We start from the raw sequence: 15,209 nt of genomic DNA on the forward strand, positions 1-15,209 counted from the left end.
AACCCTGTATCTGTGTCCTGGCATCCTAACTGGAACCAAACTGCCCTTGGTTATTGTGAAAATAACTCTACAGGCCTTATGCACACATTTTACATTTCTATTTTGTTGAAATATATTCAGTAAATAAGTTAGACTGTTTACATTTAAGAAAAATAGAATTGATGGGGTTTTCTCCGTTTACAATGTAATCTTTCAATTCTGTTAACCACTATAGTATATTCATATTCAGTCACAGACAGCATCAGTAACTAAACACACTGAAAGGATGAGAAATCTAAAAATTTTAAAGCAAGTCATGACTGCACAGGAAAAATAGTTAGACAGAACCATCTTTATGCAGAGAAAGACACATGTTTGTGTTAGTATTTTTGCAGTTTGATGTTTTCACTAATTTTTGTTTTAAGATGGAACAGAACTGTTTCCTGTGAAGTAAAATGATTAATGATTTTTGTCATAAATATCTGCCACATACATGCAATGATGCAATAAACAAAAGTTATGTAATCAAATGTTTATTGCTGTAAAATTGTACATATGCCAGGAAACAAAAGCAAATAATCTTGATAGTAATAGAACAGAGAAGAACTGCCATTCATTCCATCAATGATTCTTGCAGAAAGAACTCTATGCCCATGTTACTATAGCATTGAGGGCTTGTTAAACACCAGACCATGCTCAACTGTGCAGCTGTTAACCATCTCATCGATGAATTTAATAGTTGTCAGTTACAGGTAGATATTTTTGTTTTTTGATTTAAAAGCTTTATGTCTAAAAACGACTTCCAATCACGTTTGGGACTGAATGAAAATGTCTTAATAGTAGCATTACTGCTTAATTTAAAGTTTTTCTAAATAAGCAATAACTAGATTTTAGTGCGCTCCAAATTGCTCTGGGGTGTTTTAACAGGTTAAAAGGTAAATTATTTGAAGGTCACGTCAGCAAACTGAATCGAGTACACTCGTGAAACTTTAAAAGCAGATTTAAATATGAAGCTACTACCGCACATAAAAAACATAATTGCTCACAAAACAGACAAGATTGTCTAAAATATACTTAACCTTGTCGTGTGTGGATGTGCAGCCAAGCACACTTCAAAATGAGTTAAGAATCTGGCCTCAATTTAGCCCTGCCAATTATAGAGGCTGTTAACCAAATAATGCACATGTGTATATTAGCTGTATTACAATAGCTTAAGTCTTATTATATGGTACATGTGCAATATTAATTCAGTGTCAACTCATTCTCTCCATTCCAACAAGCATTCAACAAAAATAATGTTAAAATCCCTTTTAAAAGAGATATTGCGTTTTAATTAATTCTGTAGCTTTCCATTATTATCCTACAGGCCTAACATATCTTTGAAAGTTATAATTAATATACTAATTATTATTTGGGGCACGATTACCAATTTGGTCCACATCAAAATTCATTTAAATTCAGTTTAACTATAAAAATATACTACTCAATATTGTTGTACAAAATAAGCAACCTGTTGCATTTTTTTGTTCAAATTGCACAGTAACAAATATATGCTCTCTTAATACTGCTTCAGGTACATTTACTTCTGCATTGAGTTGCAAGGAAAAGATACGTAGATAGTACCACTACATAAGATCATACTTGGCAGCACTTTGATCCGAGTAGGAAATTAATTGGTGTCTGGGTTTATTCCCTTGACAGTGGATCAATATCATAATCAAGCTTTAGTTATGACAAGTTTTGTTAAAAGCTATTAAAATAATGTTGCTTGTTACTGTTCATATCTTACACCTTGCTAGAATCTAACCAAGTATTAAAAAAAAACCATGATTACATAGGTTTATTTTATTTACATAAAAATACTTTTTGCATCTAGAACAAAGCTTAAGTTTTTGGGAAAGCAATAAATAAAGATATTTCTAAACACAAACCTGTTAAAACAGTCTAATTTTCATAAATGATATTTTCCAGCTCCTCCCTTCTACAAAGCAATGGTATTTATTTTACAATGCAAATCTCACAACAGGGTACAAAATTCAAACAGCATCACATTTTAATGTTTGAGCTGCCAAATGCTCATGCAACACATGCGCAAACACTATACAATATAAACAGATGTATGAGCAGTTTGGTTAATGATTATGCTTTGAACAAAATTTGAAATGCACTTTATTTTAGAAAAAATTCTGTATAAAATACTTGAGGGCAGAAGATCAATTCCTTAAGCACCAACACAGGTTTCAAAGTTTAACATAGAGCCTCATTCACAACTCACCCACATGTCTTTTACTTCAAAAATGGTAATGGGTTTTGCTGATGACCTGTGATTTTGTGGCATTGAAATATCCAGTGATTGTGGAACCAAACAGCATGATTTGTAGAAGATCTTGCCAGCCAGCAGGTAATTCAGCACAGATAGAAAGAACAAGCGTATTTTAAACTGTTACCAATAGGTGCTTGACTTTACAAATCTTCCAGGTATGAACAATTAATCTATTCAGATGTTCTGGGGTGAGGGAAGAGATCCCAACATTTCAATGCCTAGTTCTTATGTAGTACTAACCCATACTTTGCAGGGGTAATGGGTTCAAGCAGAGAGTACAGTTGGTTATATCACCTCGGATATTTTGAAAAGAGTTCCTGACCTCTCTTTTAACCATTTCTTTAAGAGCTTAATTACTGAGTGGTTCCAGACCACTATAATTATAGTTGGGGCTAAATCACGTGGTAACCAATGGAGAATTATGGCCAGAAGTTCAATTTAATTACCAATTTCAATGAGATACTCATGACCAAAAGCTGTGGTAATACATTTTATCTAAATAAAGTGAAAATGAAATACTTGAGGGAATAAACGTCTAAATTTTGAGTCATTTAAGGGTTGAGTGCCAGGAAGCAAAACAAATACAATGGAGAATTAGGGTCCACTTTCAAATGAACTTAACACTGTCTTTTAAAATTTGCTTTACAATAATAAGTGTTGCTCTTTAACTAGATTGATGGTTTCATCCTTCAGATTTTTACATGGAAGCAAGTAATCTTTCACAAATCACATGTCTTGGTTATCCTTAAAGCAACCAAATTAATTAAAGTGGAGTGCTACAAAGAAACGTAATAAATTTTGTAGAACTAATTTTCCTGCAATCACTGCATTTCTCACTGATGCCTTAGAACATTTCTTAGAAAATGTGGACAAAAACTTTTTGTTTTAATTCATATCACAAAATATGGCCATTCATTCAATGTTTCATGAGTGCCAATGAATAAATCTGTGCCTAAAATTTGAGCCTTAACCCAAATCATCTTCGGTTTTGTACAGTACTATTTCTTAATGCTCTCCGGACCACGAATACCAAAAAAATAATTTGGAACACTTGAATCTGAACCGTGAGCACTGTTACAGTACACCAACCTTGTGCCTAAAACAAGGCATTATTAAAACACATTTTTCAAAGGCACTGGTGCTTCAGACTCAAGTTCCAATGAATGCATGGAAAACGGCTTTTGGAAAGATGTTACTTTTATACAATTGTCCTTAGCACAATTCATGTATATTTTCATTGCATGATGCCCAGGAGCACAGAATGATAAAAATTGTATTTACAAAAATCACAGGAGTGGAGTTACCTTACCAGAGATTATGTACATCAGCAGTCTCTTTCAATGATCAAGATGTCACTAGTTTGATTTTATGAAACAAAGGCTGACATTTTGTTGCAAACTGGCTCTGTACGTGAGAGGGAATTTTCCCTTAACACACAAGACATGTGCACAACACTGATGGAAGGCACCAATGATTCATTTGCATTCTTAAAGTTTGGACTACAGCTGTCTGAAGAGTAACTATTCACGACAGAGAGCACTCATAACTCCCTTCATCCACATGTGGTTCCTCTTCCTCCTCTCTCTGGCCATCATCTTCCTGCCTGCTGATGCCACTACCATTGTCATTCTGGCTACTATTAACGTGACTCGCAGTGTTTCTACTGTCTTCTGACCATGGACTAGGTGGCTCCACTGCCTTTGATATGCTCAGTCGACTTGAAGGCTGAAATGCTTCAGGCTGAATCTGCTCCTCCGTGACCGTGTTCAATTTTTGCAGCTGAGGCTTTATGCGATTCAGAAATGGCTTGTATCCAGGGCTGGCCGCATTCAATCAGCATAGGAAATAAAGAAAGAATACTGTGTGAAACAGCAGCAGAATTCTGCTACCCCTTCAATATGTCTTTTTCCCCCAATGGAATATATATTCAGCTGTTCATAACATGTAAATAAACGAGTGCAGACACTCTTAACATTCCTTCCACACTGTTACAAGTTTTAAAATAATCTCAAGGTTACTAACAATTTACAGAGATATCAAAAGAAGCATGGAAGGCTAATGTCATATTGTGTGATCTCTCAAAATAAATGCTATTGGTGTTGTCTAAATTGTAAAAAGTACACAAATTTATTTTGATTCTTCAGCTAGTCGTGTTTGACCTAATTGAGCAAATGCACAAATCCTTTCTTTAGGCCCAGTAACTTTGGCTTCATTCCCAAATATGTTACTGTTCATTTGACCATGAAACTGCCTTGCAAAAATAGTTTGCGTGAATGAGAACAGCAGCTGCATTTATTTGCCCTCCACGATCAGCACTGAGAAGGAAGTACGAATATTTCAACATCTGGACTCCAGACAAGAGGTTTAATTAAAAACAGAGTGAATGTCGGCGCCGATCATGATGCTATGTTAACTAATCGTCTCTACCTGCATGTGATCTATATCCCACCATATCCACGTGCCTATCTAATAGCCTCTTAAATGCCACTATTGTATCTACCTCTACTACCAGCCCCAGCAGCGTGTTCCAGCCACCCACTTAAAAAACCTATCCCACACATCTCCTTGAAGGATTCTTAAAGCTATGCCCTCTAGTCTTTGACATTTCCACCCTGGTGAAAAAGCTCTGACCATCTACTCAATCTATGCCTCCATCAGGTCTCTCTCCCCCCCCCCCCCCCCCCCCCCCCCCCCCCCTCCAATCACCGACGTGCCAGAGCAAACAATCCAATTTTGTCCAAACTCTCCCAACTCGTCCTCTTCTACACCTTCTCCAAAGCTTCCTGTAAGTGTGCAGCCTGGCACCACTCCAACTCATTCAAACCTCAATTTAGCTGATTTCAACTGAGACAGTGGTGGATGTGGTACAGTACAAACTAAATAGCCATTGGGACTCTTTCATTACTACAGGATACTGTAGTACTGCACCTCCACAGACTCCTCTGTCAAGCTTCTCAAGTTTGCAGACGACACAACCGTGCTTGGACTGATCCAGGATAGGGAGGAATCTGCCTACAGACAGGAAGTGAAACTGCTGCCGTCCTGGTGCCATCGCAACAACCTGGAGCTCAATGCTCTTAAGACAGTGGAATTGATAGTAGACTTTAGGAGAGTTCCATCTCCCTTCCCCGCACTCACCATCAACAACATCACAGTCACATCTATGGAGTCATTTAAGTTCCTTGGAACCATCATCTCCAGGGACCTTAAATGGAAGGCCACCATCGATTCCACAGTCAAAAAGGCCCAACGGAGGATGTACTTCCTGCAGCAGTTGAGGAAACACAATCCGCCACAGGCAATGATGGTCCAGTTTCATACTGCCATCATAGTCTGTCCTCACCTTCTTCATCATGGTCTGGTTTGGCTCAGCCACCAAGCATGACACCTGGAGGCTGCAGTGCATCGTTAGATCAGCCGAGAAGGTTGTTGGCTGCAACTTCCACCGCCCACCCTCCCCCTCCCATCAACGAACTGTACACTGCAAGGGCCAGGAAGCGAGCGGGTAAGCTCTCTGACCCCTCTCACCCTGGCCACAAACTCTTTGAAGCACTTCCCTCTGGAAGGCGACTCTGGACTGTCAAAACCGTCACAGCCCGACGTAAAAACAGATTATTTTTTTCCACAAGCAGTGGCTCTACTCAACAGCCAAAAATCTGTAGCCTCCTTTTGCCCTGGTATTTTATTTCATTCTTCATGTGTTTAAATTGTAATGTTTTATTTTTAATTGTCTACTGTATATCATGTTGGTACTTGTGAGCAGAGCACCAAGGCTTGTATGTATTTATACTTGGCCAATAAAATTTATTCAATTCAATTCAGATGACCAAAATATTCAGCTTGTAATTATACAAACATCAAAATAAAGCCAGTTGTAATTAGCTGATCTTTTAAACCCAAAACTAGATGCCCTGACTTTACAGAACATTACTTACCAGTCTGATGAAGCCCATCCATCCACAGCAAGCATGCCGTCTTTAATACCCTGCAAAACATCGTTGGAAATCTCGGAGCGTTGTATTGAACTGATTATTTGACCCATCACTGCAGAATCTCGGAGGATGAGTGCTGTGACTGTACACCATTCCAAACAGCCAGCTTCCATAAAGATGTGGAGCAGATACCTTAAGGAATGGAACAGTCGTAGTGTGACAAATCTGATGATTGCAAAAAGCAAACTTGCAAAAAATCCCATATAATATTGTCTCACTTTAAAGTTACTATAAAAAATATAAATGTTACACTTATAATATTTTAAACTACAGAAAATGTGTTTTTCCCCCAATATAAAGGATCTACATTGTGATTTAGCCCATTGTCCCATTTCTCTGCAGCATCACTCATTCTCTCTCATACATACAGGCCCACCAATTTCACTTTGATTCTGTTTGCCATTAATTACGTGAGACAATTGGCAGGAAACCTTTGGGATGCAGTACTGCAGTATCCTGAAGCAAATACGCATAGTCAGAGAGGATATGCAAACCAAAAAAAAGGTGACTTCAGCAACCTCATTTTCAGCTGAGTGTGCTGGGCCTCACGGAGCCAAATTGAGTCTTGCACACGGGATATGTTTTCATAAGAAAATTTTAAATGACAGATTTTGGGCCCGTACGGAAAACAAGGTTAGCAGGTTATTTACCTTAACTGAACCTGTGACTTACAAGGGCCTTTATTGGCCAGCTCCATTGAAATATACTCCAGCTCAGATGGCGTGAGACTGAGTGTGGAAAAATGTTCATCGACCATAGTCCAGTCCCCATCCACCATTGAACTGGTTTCTGTGAGATCAGTTGCTGAGCCAATGCTGCATTCATCACCTATAGAGATATCAAATTATAATGCAGCATTAAGATTGTTTTAAAAATTGTACGACATAGCTAGAGATTAGCTTTAAGCCAATAAATAGAACTGGAAAAATAAAAGTACACGTCAGAGAAACAGTAAGCACTGTTTTCTCCTTTCGCACATAAACTAAACTCTTCTGACTTGAGATAAAATAAATAAAGATTTTGTAACTAGCCTGCAAAATAGATTGTGGTAAGTTTGGAATGTGGTACAATGATAGAGAATATATGAACAAATGGTTCCATGAAAATCATTGATAAACCTCACATTCAGTACTAATTAAAATGTTTGCACCAAAAAAAAAAAATGTAAGTTAACACCAAAGATGAAGATGTATGAATTGCTTTAAACAGCTACTTTCTGAGCATTGTCCAAATTAACAGTCCTCAAAAGAATCAGCAGCAAGTACCATTCCAGCAGAATAAATGTAAATGTTTTTGCCAACAAGCAATGAAACTAAGTTCTTTAGATTTTGCAAGATGTTGTTAATATAATAAGATGTTGTAAAAAACAGATGCCAAACCAAAGGGTCAGATGGGGGCAGATCTTTAAAAGCTTGCCCACAGGTTTCAGGAAGGTGGAACAAAATGCTAAAAAGAGCCCAAATATATGGACGGGAAACGTCAAAGAGAAGAGAATCAAACTATCATGCTGTAAGACTGAATGAGTATGAAGAAGGGTTTCGATCCGAAACGTTGCCCATTTCCTTCGCTCCATAGATGCTGCCTCACCCGCTGAGTTTATCCAGCATTTTTGTCTACCTTCGATTTTTCATCATCTGCAGTTCCTTCTTAAACAACTGTAAGACTTAGAGGGTTGGTGGTTGAGGTGGGGGAAAGAACAATTGTTGATTAAAAAAAGTTAAAGCACTAGGAAGAAAGGAGATGATTGATAACATGACAATTAAGGTGTAAGAATCGGAGGTATCAATTAATGATAGGAGCAAAAGTACAGCAGGACATGAAAAAATTTAAGATGGAGGTGGTTGTTTTGATGGACAGAAATTTAATGTGCGGAAGAAGGATAGCCAGTTGGAAAAACACTGCAGTAATTGAATCTGAAGATGACAATCACATCCAAGGAACTTTCAAAAAGTCTTACAGCATGGCCCAATTCGTCCACAACCACGTTTTTAAATTGAGCTAGTCCCATTATGCACATATCCCTCCAAACCCCCTTTCCTATATTTCCTAAATATTTTTTAAACATCTTTATCTATATCCGCCCCTTGAGCTGCCTCTGGCAATTTGTTCCTTATATGTACAACCCTTTGCGAATAAATTACCCTTCAAGTCTCTTAAATCATTCCCCTCACCTTCAATCTGCTCCAGAAATAGACTGACCAATCACCTTATCTATACCTCTATAATATTACCCTCGGCCTCACATGCTTCAGTGAATAAAGTCCCAGCCACTCCTTATAATGCAATGTTCCCCGCAACATAGAAACATAGAAATTAGGTGCAGGAGTAGGCCATTCGGCCCTTCGAGCCTGCACTGCCATTCAATATGATCATGGCTGATCATCCAACTCGGTATCCCGTACCTGCCTTCTCTCCATACCCCCTGATCCCCTTAGCCACAAGGGCCACATCTAACTCCCTCTTAAATATAGCCAATGAACTGGCCTCAACTACCCTCTGTGGCAGAGAGTTCCAGAGATTCACCACTCTCTGTGTGAAAAAAGTTCTTCTCATCTCGGTTTTTAAAGGATTTCCCCCTTATCCTTAAGCTGTGACCCCTTGTCCTGGACTTCCCTAACATCGGGAACAATCTCCCTGCATCTAGCCTGTCCAACCCCTTAAGAATTTTGTAAGTTTCTATAAGATCCCCTCTCAATCTCCTAAATACTAGAGAGTATAAACCAAGTCTATCCAGTCTTTCTTCATAAGACAGTCCTAACATCCCAGGAATCAGTCTGGTGAACCGTCTCTGCACTCCCTCTATGGCAATAATGTCCTTCCTCAGATTTGGAGACCAAAACTGTACGCAATACTCCAGGTGTGGTCTCACCAAGACCCTGTACAACTGCAGTAGAACCTCCCTGCTCCTATACTCAAATCCTTTTGCAATGAAAGCTAACATACCATTCGCTTTCTTTACTGCCTGCTGCACCTGCATGCCTACCTTCAATGACTGGTGTACCATGACACCCAGGTCTTGCTGCATCTCCCCCTTTCCCAATCGGCCACCATTTAGATAATAGTCTGCTTTTCCCGTTTTTGCCACCAAAATGGATAACCTCACATTTATCCACATTATACTGCATCTGCCAAACATTTGCCCACTCACGCAGCCTATCCAAGTCACCTTGCAGTCTCCTAGCATCCTCCTCACAGCTAACACTGCCCCCCAGCTTAGTGTAATCCGCAAACTTGGAGATATTGCCTTCAATTCCCTCATCCAGATCATTAATATATATTGTAAATAGCTGGGGTCCCAGCACTGATCCTTGCGGTACCCCACTAGTCACTGCCTGCCATTGTGAAAAGGACCCGTTTACTCCTACTCTTTGCTTCCTGTTTGCCAGCCAGTTCTCTATCCACATCAATACTGAACCCCCAATGCCATGTGCTTTAAGTTTTTATACTAATCTCTTGTGTGGGACCTTGTCGAAAGCCTTCTGGAAGTCCAGATACACCACATCCACTGGTTCTCCCCTATCCACGCTACTAGTTACATCCTTGAAAAATTCTATAAGATTCGTCAGGCATGATTTACCTTTCGTAAATCCATGCTGACTTTATCCAATGATTTCACCACTTTCCAAATGTGCTGCTATCCCATCTTTAATAACTGACTAGCAGTTTCCCCACTACCGATGTTAGACTAACTAGTCTGTAATTCCCCATTTTCTCTCTCCCTCCCTTCTTAAAAAGTGGGGTTACTTTTGCTACCCGCCAATCTTCGGAAACTACTCCAGAATCTAAAGAGTTTTGAAAGATTATTACTAATACATCCACTATTTCTGGAGCTACTTCCTTAAGTACTCTGGGATGCAGCCTATCTGGCCCTGGGGATTTATCGGCCTTTAATCCATTCAATTTACCCAACACCACTTCCCGGCTAACCTGGATTTCACTCAATTCCTCCAACTCCTTTGACCCGCGGTCCCCTGCTATTTCCGGCAAATTATTTATGTCTTCCTTAGTGAAGACGGAACCAAAGTAGTTATTCAATTGGTCCGCCATATCCTTGTTCCCCATGATCAACTCACCTGTTTCTGACTGCAAGGGACCTACATTTGTTTCAACTAATCTCTTTCTTTTTACATATCTATAAAAACTTTTGCAGTCAGTTTTTATGTTCCCTGCCAGTTTTCTTTCATAATCAATTTTTCCTTTCCTAATTAAGCCCTTTGTCCTCCTCTGCTGGTCTTTGAATTTCTCCCAGTCCTCCGGTATGCTGCTTTTTCTGGCTAATTTGTACGCATCATCCTTCGCTTTGATACTATCCCTGATTTCCCTTGTTATCCGTGGATGCACTACCTTCCCTGATTTATTCTTTTGCCAAACTGGGATGAACAATTTTTGTAGTTCATCCATGCAGTCTTTAAATGTCTTCCATTGCATATCCACCGTCAACCCTTTTAGAATTAATTGCCAGTCAATCTTGGCCAATTCACGTCTCATACCCTCAAAGTTACCTTTCTTTAAGTTCAGAACCATTGTTTCTGAATTAACAATGTAATTCTCCATCCTAATGTTGGATGGAGACTCCCATGGATGGCAGAAGGATGGCAACGCAGCCTCCTGTTCTGCTAACATTGTGGTGAATCTTTTCTACACTCTTCCCAGCTTAATAATATTCTTCCTATGGTAGGGCGACCAGAATTAGACAGAATTAAGACGGTAGAAGTGGAGGTGGATGAGCTTGTTGTGTTCTGTTTAGGTTTGGGTGAGAATAAAATGTTCAAAAGTAATTTTGTCATTGATCCTCACTGATTCTCCACTCACTCCATCCGGGTTAGTTGCTTTCCGTGGACTCACCATCAGGAAGGCAGATCTAACTTCTGCACCAGTGACCCTGGGAAAGGTGCCAATTCCACTTTTATACGATATGTTTATTATAGCTACCAGTGCAACATTTCCAGCATAGAAAATGTATACAGTTTAATCCTTCCCCACATTATCACTAGATAGCCAACCTGATTTTATTTTGTCCCAATGATTTAGCTGCCCTATTTTTTGCCATTGATGTTTTTGTTTCTCTTCTGCTTTTATTAGTAAATGTCTTACTGTGTCAGTTTTATGTCTGGGCATCAGGCTTAATTCGTCTTTTGAAGGCATTGTCTGTGGACCAAAATAACATTTTCATAGTGGCAACAAACAAAAACTTACCTTTAGAAAGCAATGGTGACAAAATTGCATCCTGCGTCTGAGGTCCCTGGAAGGAGCCAGAATCCATCTCTCCATGGGCAGTATTTAGACCAAGGCAGATGTGACTACCACGTGCGTTTATGATTCCACTCTCCAACTCACTGTTTGCAAATGTCTCCATTGACTGTGACTTAAGAAACTGATCTCCAACTGCAGAAAATCAAAATAAATGGTATTTATGTTCATAAGTACATTTTATTTGTTATTTAAAGTACGTTGATTAAAACATCACCTTACCAGCTGTCACATAAAGACCTCACTATCTCCATCGCAGGTGACAGAGTACTGACCAACATCTACTATAAACCCACCGACTACCATGGCTACCTGGACTACACTTCTTCCCATCCTGCTTCCTGTAAGGACTCTATCCCCTACTCCCAATTCCTCCTACTACGCCGCATCTGCACCCAGGATGAGGTGTTCCAAACCAGGGCATCGGAGATGTCCTCATTCTTTAGGGAACAGGGGTTCCCTTCTTCTACTATAGATGAGGCTCTCACCAGGGTCTCTTCTATACCCCGTAACTCTGCTCTCACTCCCCATCCCCCCATTCGTAACAAGGGCAGAGTCCCCCCCTCTCCTCACCTTCCACCCTACTAGCCGTCACAACAAATAATCCTCCACCATTTTCGTAATGTCCAACGGGATCCCACCACTGGCCACATCTTCCCATCTCTTCCCCTTTTGGCTTTCCGCAGAGACTGCTCCCTCTGTAACTTACTGGTGAATTCATCCTTTCCCACCCAAACCACCCTCTCTCCTGGCACTTTCCCTTGCAACCGCAAAAAATGCTACATTTGTCGCTTTACCTCCCCCCTTGACTCCATCCAAGGACCCAAGCAGTCTTTCCAGGTTGTAAAACCTGCACCTCCTCCAACCTCATCTATTGTATCCGCTGCTCTAGGTGTCAGCTGCTCTACATCGATGAGACCAAGTGCAGGCTTGGAGATCGCATCGCCCAACACCTCCGCTCAGTTTGCAATAACCAACCTGATCTCCCGATGGCCCAGCACTTCAACTCCCCCTCCCATTCCGAATCTGACCTTTCTGTCCTGGGCCTCCTCCATGGCCAGAGTGAAGCACACCGTAAATTGGAGGAGCAGCACCTCATATTTTGCTTGGGTAGTTTACACCCCAGCGGTATGAACATTGACCTCCAACTTTAGGTAGTCCCTGCTTTCTCCTTTCCCCTCCCCTTCCCAGCTCTCCCCCACCCCACTGTCTTCGCCTCTTCCTTTCTTCTTCCCGCCCCCCCCACATCAGTCTGAATAAGGGTCTCGACCCGAAACGTCACCTATTTCCTTCACTCCATAGATGCTGCCTCACTGCTGAGTTTCTCCAGCATTTTTGTCTACCTTTGATTAAAACATCTGTGCTTTTCAACACTTGAGAATTGAAAAATCCAATCTTATTATAATTACTAATTATTTACGGCATGAATCTGCCACAGTGAAAGCACATTACCCTGATATCTATTTGTAGGGTTATTTTGTTTGACAATTTTCCAGAACAATGTAGAAGAATATAATTTTGTTTTTAAGTGTACAAGGAGTATAAATATACACGGTACCCTTTCATAACCTGTTCCCACTGTTGCTCTTTATGGGACTAAATAAATCCTGCTGCGTGTATTTATATTTACCAGTTTTGCAATAGATATCAGTAGGAAGGCATCCTTGTGATTGAGGTGCTGCGTAGGTTCACGAGATTGATCCCTGGGATGGCGGGACTGTCATACGAGGAAAGATTGAAAAGACTAGGCTTGTATTCACTGGAGTTTAGAAGGATGAGCGGATATCTTAGAGAAACATATAGAATTATAAAAGGACTGGACAAGCTAGATGCAGGAAAAATGTTCCCAATGTTGGGCAAGTCAAGAACCAGGGGCCACAGTCTTAGAATAAAGGGGAAGCCATTTAAGACTGAGGTGAGAAAAAACTTTTTCACCCAGAGAGTTGTGAATTTGTGGAATTCCCTGCCACAGGGGGAAGTGGAGGCCAAGTCACTGGATGGATTTAAGAGAGAGTTAGATAGAGCTCTAGGGGCTAGTGGAAGCAAGGGATATGGGGAGAAGGCAGGCACGGGTTATTGATTGGGGACGATCAGCCGTGATCACAATTGCCTTGAAGGGCCGAATGGCCTCCTCCTGCACCGACTGCCTATGTTTCTAAAAATCGCATCAACATTAGGGAAGTGCATGATTACAACTTGGATATACATCACCATTCCCTTACATGAGGCGAGTATTGTGGAACTATATTCTGTGCAATACTTTCCTACACAATATTAAGGGCAGCACAGTGACACAGCTGGTAGAGCTGCTTCCTCACAGCTCCAGTGATTCAAGTTCATCTGTGCTGTCCAATGCTGTCTATGAGGACTTTGCAAAGTTTTTCTGTAACCTCTCCTCACACACATTGGTGTTCCAATTTCCTTCCTCATCCCAAAGATGTGCACGTTGGTAAGACTGTACATTTTCTTTCATGTGGAGATGACTAGTAGATTCTGGGGCAGTCGATGGGAATGTGGAAAAAATAAATGACAGTAGGATTTGGACAAGCATGGATTTCTGATGCGCAGCACTGACAAGGGGTTGAAGGGCCACTGCTGTGGAAGCATCAACATCTCAGAAGATGCAATACTTCCTGAAGTCCACCACCATCTTCTTGGGGCAAGTTTAGATATTGTGGCCTTATTGATGACATTTAAATTCAATGAGTGAAAAACCTAAAGAAAATATAAAAACCTAAAAAAAAATTAGAGAACTAAGCTTCGCAATCCCACCACTTGTCAAATCATCCCATCCCCACTCCTTTTCACTTTCCGCACAGTCCACTCTCTCCGCAACCCCCAGGTTCAATAATCCCTTGCCATCCAAAACGCCCCCTCCCAGGGAACTTTCGCCTCCAACCGCAGCAGATGTGACAGCTGTACCTATACCTCCTCTCTCACATCCATCCAGGGACCCCAGCAATCCTTCCAAGTGAGACAGAGGTTCATATGCACTTGCAGTAAAGTTACCTACTGCACTGACTGCTCCCGATGTGGCCTCTTTTATATTGGTGAGACCAAATAAACAATAAACAATAGACAATAGGTACAGGAGTAGGCCATTTGGCCCTTTGAGCCAGCACCGCCATTCAATGTGATCATCCTCAATCAGTACCCCGTTCCTGAGAATTCCGCCAGAGAATTCCAGACACCACTCTCATTGAGAAAAAGTGTTTCCTCGTCTCCATTCTAAATGGCTTACTCCTTATTCTTAAACTGTAGCCACTGGTTCTGGACTCCCCCAACATCGGGAATACGTTTCCTGCCTCCAGTGTGTCCAAACCCTTAATAATCTATATGTTTCAATAAGATCCCCTTTCATACTTCTAAATTCCTGAGTATACTTTTTGTAGCTTTATAGGTACATTAGCACAATGACATTACAGATAGACAATAGACAATAGGTGCAGGAGAAGGCCATTCGGCCCTTCAAGCCAGCATCGCCATTCAATGTGATCATGGCTGATCATCCCCAATCAGTACCCCGTCCCTGCCTTCTCCCCATATTCCCTGACTCCGCTATTTTTAAGAACCCTATCTAGCTCTCTCTTGAAAGCATCCAGAGAACCTGCCTCCACCACCCTCTGTGAGGCAGAGAATTCCACAGACTCACCACACTCTGTGAG

The 15,209-nt window shown here is 40.7% G+C and overlaps 1 protein-coding gene across 2 annotated transcripts in view; it reads right to left on the reverse strand.

The window, feature by feature from the left end:
• Positions 1-498: 498 nt before the first annotated feature.
• ric1 (RIC1 homolog, RAB6A GEF complex partner 1) overlaps positions 499-15,209 on the reverse strand; it is a 121,845-nt gene continuing 107,134 nt past the window's right edge. For both annotated transcript variants that reach the window (XM_055632639.1, XM_055632638.1), the window contains exons 23-26: positions 11,491-11,679; positions 6,945-7,122; positions 6,238-6,426; positions 499-4,121 (exon numbers count right to left, since the gene is read on the reverse strand). In XM_055632639.1, the coding sequence (XP_055488614.1) occupies positions 3,827-4,121; positions 6,238-6,426; positions 6,945-7,122; positions 11,491-11,679 (851 nt within the window). In that variant the 3' untranslated portion in view covers positions 499-3,826. The remainder of the gene's footprint in view (positions 4,122-6,237; positions 6,427-6,944; positions 7,123-11,490; positions 11,680-15,209) is intronic.

This window comes from Leucoraja erinacea, chromosome 3 (assembly GCF_028641065.1).
Source record: "Leucoraja erinacea ecotype New England chromosome 3, Leri_hhj_1, whole genome shotgun sequence".
NCBI classification, from domain to species: Eukaryota; Metazoa; Chordata; class Chondrichthyes; order Rajiformes; family Rajidae; genus Leucoraja; species Leucoraja erinaceus.